Source organism: Crocodylus siamensis, chromosome 12, assembly GCF_052110815.1.
Source record: "Crocodylus siamensis isolate JL-2025a chromosome 12, ASM5211081v1, whole genome shotgun sequence".
Classification (NCBI taxonomy): Eukaryota; Metazoa; Chordata; order Crocodylia; family Crocodylidae; genus Crocodylus; species Crocodylus siamensis.
Window position 1 is genome coordinate 13,722,126 of NC_143406.1, and position 12,849 is coordinate 13,734,974.

A 12,849-nucleotide genomic window follows, 5' to 3' on the forward strand; every position below is an offset into this window, starting at 1 on the left:
AGTAAGTTTATGTTCAGTGATCCCCTGTTTGAAATCTTGAATGTTCAAGTTATGCAGCCATCTTTGGTAAATATTATTTTCTAAGCCATACAGCAGATCTGATTTCTAATCCACAACACAAAGTTCTCTTGCATAATTTATTATTGCTCCACATTCACAAACAGTCCTGTATTCAGTAGAAATTGGAGAACCGTATGGAAATATGTAGAGATATACAGGGGTGTTCCCAGAAAACTATCTTTTTTCCCTTTTATGTTTTTTTCTTGTATTATTTAAAATTACTCTGAACAAATATTTGCTTACCTGATTTGTCAGATATAATTAAGGTACAAGAGGATTGACTAGTTTTAATCCAGTGGTGGAATTCTCAAAGAACACAAATATATTCAAGTCCTATAACATGCACTTGTGCTTTAAAGCCCCACTGAAAATCACTGGGACCTCATGACTCTAAATTTCTTCTGTGCTTTTAAAATACCACTCAGGACTGAAACAAACCTTAGACAATGCTAGCATTATTAATGGAGCCAGACGTTTCCCTCTACAGCAAGCTTCCCTGGCAAGAAACATTACCTGCTGTAACACATCCAGGTGTGGTGCATACGTTGCCTGAATTGGTACCATAATTTGCATCTGTGGGGAGGAATTAAAACATAAGACATATAATAATACTGCACATTTCTGAATGAAACAGCACAGCATTTCTGACATGCGCTAGTCGTCCAGCCTCAATCAAGTTAATCTAAAAAGACTTGTCTTGTTCTGTTATTGTAAAGTAAGTGAATTCTAGGGCTGGTGAAAGTTGCCAGAATGATCGTTCTGAAGACTGAAGCCCTTTATTTAGCTAAAGAATAGGCTTGGTGAGGGCAGGGGCATAGAAAAAAAACCTCAGTGTCTTGCCAGTATGTCCCAGGCATGCTGTAAGGTACTAGTGTAGTTCAATCCTAATGTCTTCCCTGGTCTCTCAGACAGTCTTTTATGATAAAATGGACAATGGCCATGGACACCTTGGGGCTGGTAGCTCAGAGCATCATAAAAATATATTGTTTTATTGGCTTTCAAAGCCACATCTGTTTGGAAAGGTTTTCAGAGAGCAAAGGCCATCTCCAGATTCTTGGTTTTGCAATGGCTTTGAGCTGTAAAACTGAATGGAAAACCAAAATGTTTCTGACTGTTCCAGGGCAAAAAGAGTAGACAAACAATGCAATGCGTGCCCTTGCCTGCTGCAGTGGGTGGTTCCTTAATTTGCTGTACAGCAGAGACCTTACTTGAAGACTTTACAACCAGATGGATAGGACACCGTGAGGCTTTAACTGAATTGTACTAGGGTAGACTGATGCTCCTGCTGGTACTTAAAAACCCCAGAGCTTCCTGGTTGGAGGGTTCTGCCCAAGGTCACACCAGTCACTATGTTTGGGGCCTGGAAGGAGTTTTCCCCCTAGGTCAGACTACGAGGGTTTTGCCTTTCTCTTGTAGCGTGAGGCCTGACTGTTTTCTTAGAATTTGCTGAGCATGTCAATGAACTGCTTCTGTGTTGTAATGACCTCTGAGATCTCTTCTGTTGCATACCAAGTGGAGAAGCATTGCTAACATTAGAAATGTATCAATCCTGCCCAAGTCTTTACATGTCAGAATCCTTGTTGCACTTGTATATGTGTGTGTGGTTCTAAAATGGCTTGTTCTAAAGGCTACAGATTCAGCTTCGCTGCTCTTCCCTGATCCAAAGACAAGTGAAGATTTCCCACTGACCTCTGTGTGTTCTAGATCAGCCCTAGCCCCGCTGCGTGTGTATTTAAGAGCTGTAGCACAAGCTGCACTGAAAGCAGTAGGGTGTGCACTTGCTTCGTCTGTTTTGCTTTTACAAAGAGCCCTTCTCTGGAGGCAAAGAAACTTGTTCCATAAAAAAATTCTGTTTGTTCCAGCTCAAGACATCTCTCCCAAGTGCAAAACCTAACAACCTCTGCCCTTCCAGTGAGTTTGATAACATGTGAGCTGCTGCCACCTAGGAGAGGAGATAGCGGGTGCGTCTACACATGCACACTTACTGCACAGTAACCAAAATTACTGCACACTATGGACATGTGTCTACATGCGCACATCTGTACTCACAGTAAATATGGTGACTTATGCTGACTTGAGCATAAATTTGATACCTGCATCATGCCGATATCAAATTCACACCCTATTAGTTACTGCACAGTAACATACATGTAGATGCCTTACTGAGCAGTAACACTGTGTGTGTGAACTGACTTGGGACTAACTTTAGTCATCAGTCAGTCCACACACAGTATTAATGCACTTTAATGCCTGCACATGTAGATGCCAGCCTATTCCCACTTGCTGTGCAGTAACTTATTGCACAGTAAATTGAAGCCAGCATAAATGCACGTGTAGACCCGCCCAGTAGGTAGGATGTTCCCAGTGGAACTGCAGGAGAACAGTTCTACTCTGCTTTCCGCATGGTTTAACAGATAAAAAAATGCATGGCAAGGGTTAGTACCCTGTCTGACCTGCATGGGTTGGATTTGTAGAGGGCTGGCATGCAGGGGTGTGGCTAGGAGCTTCCAATCTCCACTCCTCAACAGCTTTCCAGCAGGTCTTCCCCCTTCTTCTGGACCTCATGACTCACATCTCATCCACCTTGTCCCTTGCTGGCCTCCAGTTCGCCCTGTCTCCCCCTGGACTCCTCCTAGCTCACCTGCAGCTGCCACTGCTGTCTTAGGGGTGAGAGAAGCTCCTGCCCCACTCCAGGGGCTGCATGAGGGTTTTGCTTAGCTTGGAGAGCAGCAGCAGCTGTGGCAGCAGTGGATGGGTAGGTTTCCTCTCTCTGCCAGCTCCCCAGCTGTCTGCTGCCACTGTCTCTGCCACCTTTCAGGCTGAGCCCAGCCCCTGCACAGCCGCTGAAGTGGGACAGGAGCTTCCCTCACCCCTGGGACAGCACTGCCAGCCACATGTGAGCAGAAAGCCTGGAGGCAGAGAGGAGCCCCAGTAGGGGCAGGGGGTGAGCTCTGGGGGAGATGAGTGAGCGTGGAACAGGGAATGGAGCTGGGGGTGGGGAGAGGACATGCCTCTGAGCACAGGGGAGAAGTGGGGGCAGTGGGATTCTTGCCTTCTTTGGGACTGCCACCCTCAGGTGCCTGCTCTCTCCAGCTGTCACTCCAGAGCAGTAATGCTCCAGAGGATATATCATTTATGTGGTGGAGGCCGAGAGTGGCACCTCCTGAGATGCTGGAGGACTGCTCCCAATTTGTATTGGTCCTATGGAGAAGTCTAATTTTACAGCGGCGTGAATTGCCTAAGAGGAGCTAAAGATAATCCTTGCTCAGAGAGGATTATCTGTGAGATGCTCGGAGCCCACTTAGCTCATCTTTTCCTTCCTTAACATGTGGACATTTCCATCTGAAGAGCTTTTAATATATGGGAAAAATAACATTTAACAACACCCACAGGGGGCTGGAAAGCAGGACGCTTTTGGATGCTTGGTTTCTTTCTCAGCCCCTTCAGTGAAAATACTCCAGGTCTGAGGCCTTCACAACATGGGTGAATCACTTACAGCTTGATGAAGCCCTCACAACTGGGCTTAACTGGTGCATGGCCTTTGAGGTTGGCTATTTGCAGAGGTGTGAGATTTGCCAGATATGCCCTTGTGTCAAGTATTCCATGTGTAAAATGGACAGTGTAATGTTCATGGCTGTGCCAGTGAAGCAATCCTTTCATTAGCATTGCTTTGAGATCGCCTGGTAAAGGGAGGTGCCTTTACCATGATGGGCATTGTTCTTTATAGTACGTAATCATTAGGAATGGGCCCAGGCTGTGAACCTGGAATCTGGATGCAAAGTTCGCTGGAGTTGGGGCTGTTTGGTATGTTACAGAACTTGGCCAACTCCCCAAATTGCCTAATGTCCAGCAATGTCTGGATGGGATCTGTTCTAAGCAAGTGCTTTTCCTGGTGTAATCTGGGTTTTATTTTCACTTGGCTACTTTAGGCTGGGTAAAAGATCTCCAAGGCCCTTACAAGAGGGAAAGGGCTTTCCAAATGGACTGAACTGACTTGAAGCCTACTTTCCTTTTTCTTTTTGTTTTTCTTATTAAAATGCAATAATGTTTGTGGTGCAGGAAGCCAAAAACAAGTGTTTGATAAGAAAGCAAGCATAGAGGGAAACTACATGCATGCTTTATTGCGGAGTTGACTAATCAGCTCTGCAGAAAGCGTCACCATCTACATGTGCAGTACTATTAAGCTGGAATAAACTAATTGACTCTACTGTAGGATAGTAATGCCCAACAAAATTACTATCCTATGGTAGAGTTATTTACTCTGCTGCAACACACGTGTAGATGGTGGCTGGGGCTGGCTGGGGCATGAGGGTGCTACAGTAATAGGGCTGCCTGCTGGTTAACCCTGCATTGTAGCACCCAAATGTCTCAGTCAGCACCTTCACAGCACATTGAGCTGGGGCTGGGCCCTAGGCTCCCCCTGGGCTCCCTGCCAGCCAGGGCTGTGATGCCTGGGCTCAACAAGTAGCAATCCCAGGCGCATGTGTAAGCACTGCTCCTGGGAAGCAATAAACTCTGGGATAATAAACTCTGGTGCAAATTGCACCAGAGTTTATTCAGGCATATTAATTTCATGTGTAGACACACCCACAGTGACTGTAATTCAGGTAGAACTAAAATGGTGTGAAGGAAAAGAGGGCTTTGAAGTTTCTCAGTGGAAGTAACATAAACAGCACCCATTCTGACCAGGAATGTAGCATACAGGGCCTAACCAAGTGCACTGGGGGGGAATATGCACATCAGAAAACCACCTTGCATTTGGGTCAGGTAACTGTAGCAGAGGCCTGGGGGTATGAGCTAGGGAGGGGCCAAAAGCTTTTGCAAAATTCAAAGCTTCATGTCATGTTAGGTTTCTTGCATTTTGCATAAACTTGGAACTGAGCTCATTGTCATACACACACTTCCTGCAGTGCACAGCTTCTCTACAGAAAATGTTTGGCCCTTTTCAGATGCAAACAGTTTTCCAGAAAAGCTGACTCCACCTTTGAGTGAAGAAGCAGCAAACAGAGGGCCTTATATGTTACACATACCATGTGTCAAATTTAGATTTTATAGACATTAGGGCTGGAAGGGACCTCATGAGATCATCAGATTGTTGGATAATTTTCTCCAAGATCTTCCCAGGAATTGGGGTCAAACTGATTGGTCTGTAGTTCCCTGGATTTTCCTTCCTTCCTTTCTTGAATATTGGTACCACATTGGCCCTCTTCACAAACCTGTCCCAAGCACCATGAGTTCTTCAATATCCACACCAATGGTTGAGCTAAGATGCCAGCCAACTCTTTTAGCAGTCTTGGGTGCATTTCATCAGGGCCTGCTGATTTATGGATGTTCTCTCACAAGGTCTCCACCAAATGTAGGTGTATGGCCACCTGTACACTTGTAGTCCTGAGTCTTGTCAGGCAGGGTGAATCCCCTTGGGCTGGTGAAAAACTGACACAAAGTAATCATTGAGGAGATTAGCTTTTTCCTGGGTGTCTGTTGTCAGCTGCCCCATTTGATTCAGCAGGTGTTCAACATTGCCTTTATTTTTCTTTTGACTTGCTACATATCTGAAGGACTTTTTATAGTCCTTGATTCCCGTAGCCAGCTTGAGCTCAGTTTTGGCCTTGGCTTTTCTTGTCCACTCCCTACAGGTGTGGGCCAGTGACGCATAATAGTCCTTAGAGGTATTTCCGATCTTCCAACCCTTATAGACCTCTCTTTTAAGATTTAAGGAGGTCCATGAGTTCCCTGTTTTGCCAAGGGGGTTTCCCAGCCCTTTTACTACCTTTCCTGTGGGCTGGAATGAACTTTCCTTGAGCTTTTAGGATTGTGTCCTGAAGGAGCCACCACTCATCCTGGACTCCCTTCCCTGTCAGATCATGATCTTTCAGGGCCTTGACAACCAACCTTTTGAGGTTGTGGAAGTCAGTTTTCCTGAAGTCGAGGATTTCTGCATTGCTGAGTGATTGGCCAGCTTTGCAATGGACAAGGAAGGTGATCAACTCGTGATCACTGTTGCCAAGCTTCCCTTCAATCCTCAGGTTGCTCATTAGATCATCCCCTTTGGCCAGAACCAGATCTACCAGTGCCTCACTTCTTGTGGGCCCATGGACTTCTTGAATCAGAGCTTGTCAGTGCAGGTGAGGAAGCTATGCAACTGATTAGATTTGGCTGAATGCTCCTCCCATGAGATGCCAGGGTGGTTGAAATCTTCCTCCTGGTTCAAGCTCTTCCTCCTGGTTAGGATGTCTGTAATAGACTCCTATGGTTATATCCCCTTCACCATGTTCTCCCCATATTCTAACCCAGAGGATTTCAAGTTGTTCTCCTTGGATGCCAATGCCAGCTAGTAGGGAAGTGTATTGCTCCTTGACAGAGAGCTACACTCCCACCCTTCCTCCCAGCATGATCTATCCTGTACAAGGTATAGCCATTTATACCTGTGGCCCAGTCATAGGTGGAGTCCCACCAGGTCTCCATTATCCCTATGAGATCATGTTTCTTATTGCTTAGAAGGAGGACCAGTTCCTCTTGTTGGTTCCCCATACTCCTGGCATTAGTGTACAGGCAGATGAGCCTGCCATTGGAAGCCCTGGGCTTCTCTGTACACTTAGGAGAGTCCTGTCCATGGGCTGGGGTAGGAGTAAGTTCGACTATATTTTCTGATCTGCTGATTATGTGCTTATTTTTTTCTGGGCTTGTGCTGATGGTTGTTTGCCCATCCCCCAGAGAGCTTAGTTTAAAGCTTTGTCAAGCAGGTCAACCAAACTGGCTGATAAAAGCTTCTTTCTCACTGGGGTGAGGTGGAGGCCGTCTTTTCCCAGCAGACCACTGCCTCTCTCCCTGAGGTGCAGACTGTGATTGAAGAAGCTGAAGCCTTCAGAGGGGCACCAACGCCTCAGTTTTCTGTTACCCCTTCAGTACATCTCTTCCTCCTGTGCCCATGACCCATAACCGGGAGGATTGAAGAGAAAACCACTTGTGCCCCTGACCCTCTAAGCCCAGCACTCAGAGCCCTGTAGTTACTCATGACCCAGCCCGGATTGCTCCGAGCCAGGTCATTTGTGCCCACATGGATGAGGAGCCTGGGGTAGTGGTCAGAAGGCTGGATAAGTTTCGGGATCCTCTCAGCTACATCACGGATACAGGCCCCTGGGAGGCAGCAGACCTCATGGGCTAAGGGGTTGTGGCAGCAGATTGCACCCTCTGTCCCCCTCAAGAGGGAGTCACCCACAACAGCCACCCTGCGTTTCATCTTAGGTGTGGTTGCTGGTTGCCTTCCTTCCTCAAGTACTGGAGTCAGCAACTCTGCTGGCTTTGCTGATGTTGCTGCGAGGGGTTTATAGCTGTTGTGGAGTTCCAGGGGGGACGGTGACCCTGATGCCAGGGGGCCTTGGGGCTGGAGACTAACTTTGTCCAAGCAACCCTTGGCTGGACCTCACGGGGGCTCCTCTTGTCTGCCCTCGTCCTGCTAGCCTTCCTTGTTCTTCCATCCTCATTCCTCAGGTGAAGAGCCTGGCAGTAGGTATCAATCTCCTCTTCGCTATCCCTGATGGCATGTAGCCTCTGCACTGCAGCCTGGAGCTCCCCTATCTGGCACTCTAGGGACTGTAATGCAGAGCACACCCCACAAGGAGGGATGTCTTTTCTCCTGAACCCAGGTGCCTGCATTCATGCCAGGCAGTCCCCCCAGCCCAGAGCCAGGGGCTCTGTCTGGATGGAAGCCACAGTGGTACCGGGGTGAGGAGATCTTTCGGGTGAAGCACGTCACCACCATCACACAGGTAGTAGTCCAGGCTACTGCTGTGCTGACCCTTCTTTTCAGACTTGCTGTCTAGAGCCTCACGCCCCTCCTGCGTGCCCTCCTCCATGAATTCCTGTGCTAACTTGTGTGCTAGGGCCCAGAGTACACCTGTTTATGTGGCTCTGGCTGCGTGGCTCCCTAGGGGGCTGGGCTAAGTGGGAGCCGTGGGCAGCATGACCCTCCTCAGCTCCACTCAACTGTCTCCCGCACCTAGCTAATGCCCATCCATTGCAGGCCCCACGTACATCCTGGCTCTGCATTGGGGGGTCAGGAAAGGGTCCCAGCTGGGGTCCGTTGAGGTCCCTTGCTCACAGGGATGCAACAGGCTTTTACCCATGAGTCTTGTTCTGAAGCTGATCCTAGTGGGTGCATCTACACATGTGCTTTAATGCACAGTAGCCCATTTTACTGCACATTAAAATGTCACAGCAAAAACACCCTAATACGCTAATGCACAGGAAAATTAGGCTATTGGGCATTAAGCATCACTAAAAAAGCATGCCTTTTGCCACTGCATATTAGGGCAGCCTACTGCGTATTTAGTTAGTATTTCACATTAGAGGTACTAAATTTAATTCAGAGTGGCAAAAATGCATTAATGAAAATATAGATGCACCCAATAAGTATTAATATGACTTAGTTTTCTGAGCAGCCACAAGTTAGTGCTTACTACAGTCTATATATAGATCACAGTACTGCACCAGTCTTGAACCGGCTTGAATCCATTCATTTTCAGTCTCAGCCCTGAGATGACATTAGAGCTAGTTCAAGGCTCCAGTGAGGCTGGCAGTGTGGCAGGGAGTGACACAGGCACAGCATGGGAGTGGGTCCCAGCCCCTGCCCTGCTCAGGAGCCCTAAGCCAGTAAGGCGCTGATGGGTGGGAAGGGTGGGAGCACAACAAACAGTTTTGTTGCTGCCCCTTCCTCCTCCCCACCACTGGAATCTCCTGATCATATTACCTCCATGGAGCAGTTTGACATTAACTCAAGAGATGGAGGTAACACAATCTGGAGATACTTGCCGCTGGAAAAGGCCTAACTTTACTGTGATGCAAAAGCACTTAGCACTGCTTGAATGCTCAGACATTAGCATTATAGGAGCAGTTTGCACGTGCTCAGTGCGATGTGTAACAAGGCCTAGAGGCTGTTGGAATCTCCAGTACTGGGGAAATAGGAGGTGTATGTAAAAGAGTGAAATAGGTTAAAACAAACAGGACAAACCACATCAAAGATGTGCAGTGCTGGTCTTACCAGACCCCAGGGACCCTGTTCTCCTCTGATACCACCTTGGAGCTTGTGTCCTTGTTTACACCAGGGCAATGGCAGTGCAATGTGTGTAAACCACCAGTCAAGTAGAGATGGAGCCTTTGCACACACTTTCTATTTACTTTTCACTGTAAGAGGTGATGTCCCAATGAGGGAGAGGGTTGGGCTCCTGTTGCCACATATGTGTAACTCCCATTGAATTACATGGGGGTAATAGTGAGTAGGGAAAATCAGGTTCATGGATACTGTGACATGCTTTGGGATCACCAGAAGAAAGAAACAAAATATTATTTGAAAGATTGCACCATTACTGTGAGACGCAAACTTTGGTCTTGCTTTCTCAGTTAAGTCCTTCAATAGCAAAATGCAACCCATAAAATATTTGAGGAACACAGATGTTTGGAGGCATTTTATCTTCTCCATTTGGGCTTGTTTAAAGCCAGACCATTTCAAGATAGGATTCTGATCATGCAAACCCATTGGGAAGGACAGAAAATACCAATTAATTATAGCTCTATTTGTGACTATCAAAGAACTATGTCTAAAATAAATAACAAAAAGAGGGAGGTGGGATTTGATTGAAATCTGGCACAAACCTGATATTTCAGTTTTCTGCTTTATGATCAGACATCATAGAAACAAAAACATTTCTATGGACTCAATGATATTCTGTGGTCCCTTCCAGCCCTAATGTCTACGAATAATATAACTTTACTGGATAAAAAATGTGTAGTATGAAACATTATAATCATAACCAGGCCACAGCCATTTTGAGAGAGTAACAATCAGTTAAAACCTAAGCTTAAATGCCTTTGCCAGTTGGAAGAAGTGTATTTGCAATAGAATAATTATAATAATTTGCCCTTGTTTATATTGGGGCGATCTAACTTTAGAAACACTAACTGACTAATCCTTATGAATACCACTGTCAGGGAGATTGGTGTGAGACGAGGATCACTTCCAAGAATATATTCAGCTCTGTGATATTTGTTTAACAAGCCTCAGCCACGTTTTGGGGTTTGTCTCAATGAGTACCTTGGAGGTTATGAGTCCACATGAAACAGATGAGTTTTCCAGGGTCTCTTCAAACAGCCAGTTCCTCACAAAGGACTTGAACATCTGTAATGGCCAGTGAAACACATAGCTCTCATGTGCTTGTACACCTCCCAAGGTCAAGACTCCTAACAGCTGGGTTTTATGGAGACATGACTCTTCTTAAGCAGACGACTCTTCTTTGATGGCTGCAGATCACAAACATTTTTTGTGCTTTAAAAGGCAGGCTTTCCAAAAGGCCACACAATGATTCCCAATGCTTTAAATGCATAAAGGAATTTAAAGTCACAGTTGCCTGCATAAGTTTAAATGTTCATCTTAGGTAAGTGGCACCATGCAGAATAGTGCTGATTCCTTCCTGCAGGGTCTGTTTCTGCTTCACTTGAAAGCATAGGCTTACTCTGGAGAGAGTGTAAAATATATACATTTATGCCAGAGACCCCAAAAAGAAGCTGATGTTTTTTCCTGATGTCCCATCAATGGATGTTGGACCAGATCCTTGAGGTCTGGCAACACTGGAGTAATTCAATCAGGATGTGACCTTTTATGGTAAGGTCTTCAGAGGAAAATCTGTCCCTGTGCAGAAGGGGTATGGAAGGATTTTGCTCACACTTGAGCCTCAGTTTGAAGGAACACTGGGGTTCAAGTTGTCCACAGGGCTTGTGCTTGTCCTCAGTCCTACAGTATTTTTCAACATCAGCGCATCCACAAGAGGTTTCTGAGGCATGATCTTTGCTCCCCACTTACATAAAGTGTGCACTGCAACTTCCTCCAGCTTGCACGGTGACTGTGGATCTGTACTGCATCCTCTTGGCAAAATCCTGCCGTTTCCCCTTGGCCTACTTGCTGCCTCACATGGTTTGATTGGTGTGTGCATGCTCTTGGCTTTGATGCTGTCATGTGCATGCAGCTACCTGCTGTGTGCTGATGGACGCTAACACCCTGCTGCAAAGCCAAGCCAAATTGGGAATCATAATTGGGGATTAAAGTGGAGAGGAGAATGTTCCTGGCTGCTATAAATAAACTGTGGGAGGAGAAATGGGAACAAAAACACTGAAGGTGCTCAGAGTAGACAGGCATTTGATTCCTCCAGCTAGACTACTGCCAATATCATGGTATCTCCTAAAGTACTCTTCATTTTCTTAATTGGCCCAGAGTTTTGATCTGTTTTTTTCTCTACTTCATCCTTCTGGCTACAGGCAGCTTCACAACTGATTGGACTTTCTGGGGTTCAGAGGCACGTAGACACTTTTTCTGGATGGGGACACTGAGAGAGAATGACTTTGATATCTGATCCCACCCATTTTAGACTTCTCAGGTGCTGGTGTGAGCGTGCCACATAGTAATAAGTGGCAAAGAAGATCAACAGCTGAAAGGTCTTATCACAATGAGACCACTGTCCCCCACCCTTAAGGCTTTGACATTTATTGAAAACCCACTTTGTACTGAAGGGAAATTTTTGAATAACAAGAGCTCTCTGTGGCTTATCAGGTACTGGAGAGCTACTACAATGCATTGTTTCTTGGGCAGCAAAATGGGTAGGTCTGTCTATTTGGCACCAGGGTTTGAGCCCTAATAAGTGCTGTTTTTTTGCCAAATATATTGAGCTTTTTATGGTTATTTGCCATGGCATAAGGTAAGCCCTTGTAGATGTACCCACATTAGCTTTTCTCAGCACGGCTAATCAGCCCAGGTGGAGCACCATGCTAGCTCATGTGGTTGTACTACTTCTGGTATCTGAGCTGGATCATTTGGAGATAACTTATGTATCTCTGCATGGCACTGTATTCCACTCAGGTACTGCCCCGAATGTGCTAACCTGTGTGGCTTTATGCCAAGTACACACGCCTCTCTCTTTCTGCTGCATCTCTCAATCCTCTCTCACCTAATCAGAATGTATTATAATGACAAAAAATACTTCCACGGGGCTAAGCTATGTAGCTTACCATCTTGAATGAAAAACCTGTGAACTGCCTTAGCATTAGGGAATCATTGCTCAGAATTACAAAATTATAGTTGAACTGAGGACCTGGGGCTAAGTATTTGAAGAATGGAAATGTTCATACAATTACAAAATGACCAACTTTTGCCAAGCTGTGACTAAACTTCCCCTTGTAACCATCCCTTTCCACATCTGGACCAGCAATGGTTAGAATTCAGCATGCAAGAATAAAGGGAATTGGCAGTTCATTAGCTAAGTAATGAGAAGCTTCAAAGAATACGTTTTCCTTTTCCAGATTTCCTTTCTCCTAGTGGACCATTCAGGAAATAAGAACACAAATCCGGCAGTATTATTAAACTGTGTGGCTTGGGACATTTTTAATATGGGTCAACAGTTCAAATCTCACCAAGTTATCATGATCCAAAAAATCATTAGCCACCTGGTAGTTATTCCATGAGTGATCTAGGAGTTGCAATCTAGTTCTTATTGGACACGTGTCCACACTATAAAATTACTCTCTTGTGACTGGTGCTTGTAGATGCCCTGTTTGGCTTTCTCAGTGGAAGAGTCTGTGACTGAAAGAGCCCAGAAGCTGAACTTCTGCTGTTAAAGAGGTAGACCCTTCCAGGCACTGTTGAGATGCAACTGCAAGATCAGTGAGGTGCTGTTGATTCCCCCTTCCCCTGCTCATGCCATCTCTGTTTTGTGCTTGCAGGAATACATTTTCAAGGACCTGAAA

The 12,849-nt window shown here is 45.9% G+C and overlaps 1 protein-coding gene across 3 annotated transcripts in view; it reads right to left on the reverse strand.

Moving 5' to 3' along the window:
- The window catches only part of MMEL1 (membrane metalloendopeptidase like 1), an 82,415-nt gene that overhangs the window by 42,698 nt on the left and 26,868 nt on the right, over window positions 1-12,849 (reverse strand). For all 3 annotated transcript variants that reach the window (XM_090023770.1, XM_090023769.1, XM_090023768.1), the window contains exon 3: window positions 574-633. In XM_090023770.1, coding sequence (XP_089879896.1) covers window positions 574-633 — 60 coding nt within the window. The remainder of the gene's footprint in view (window positions 1-573; window positions 634-12,849) is intronic.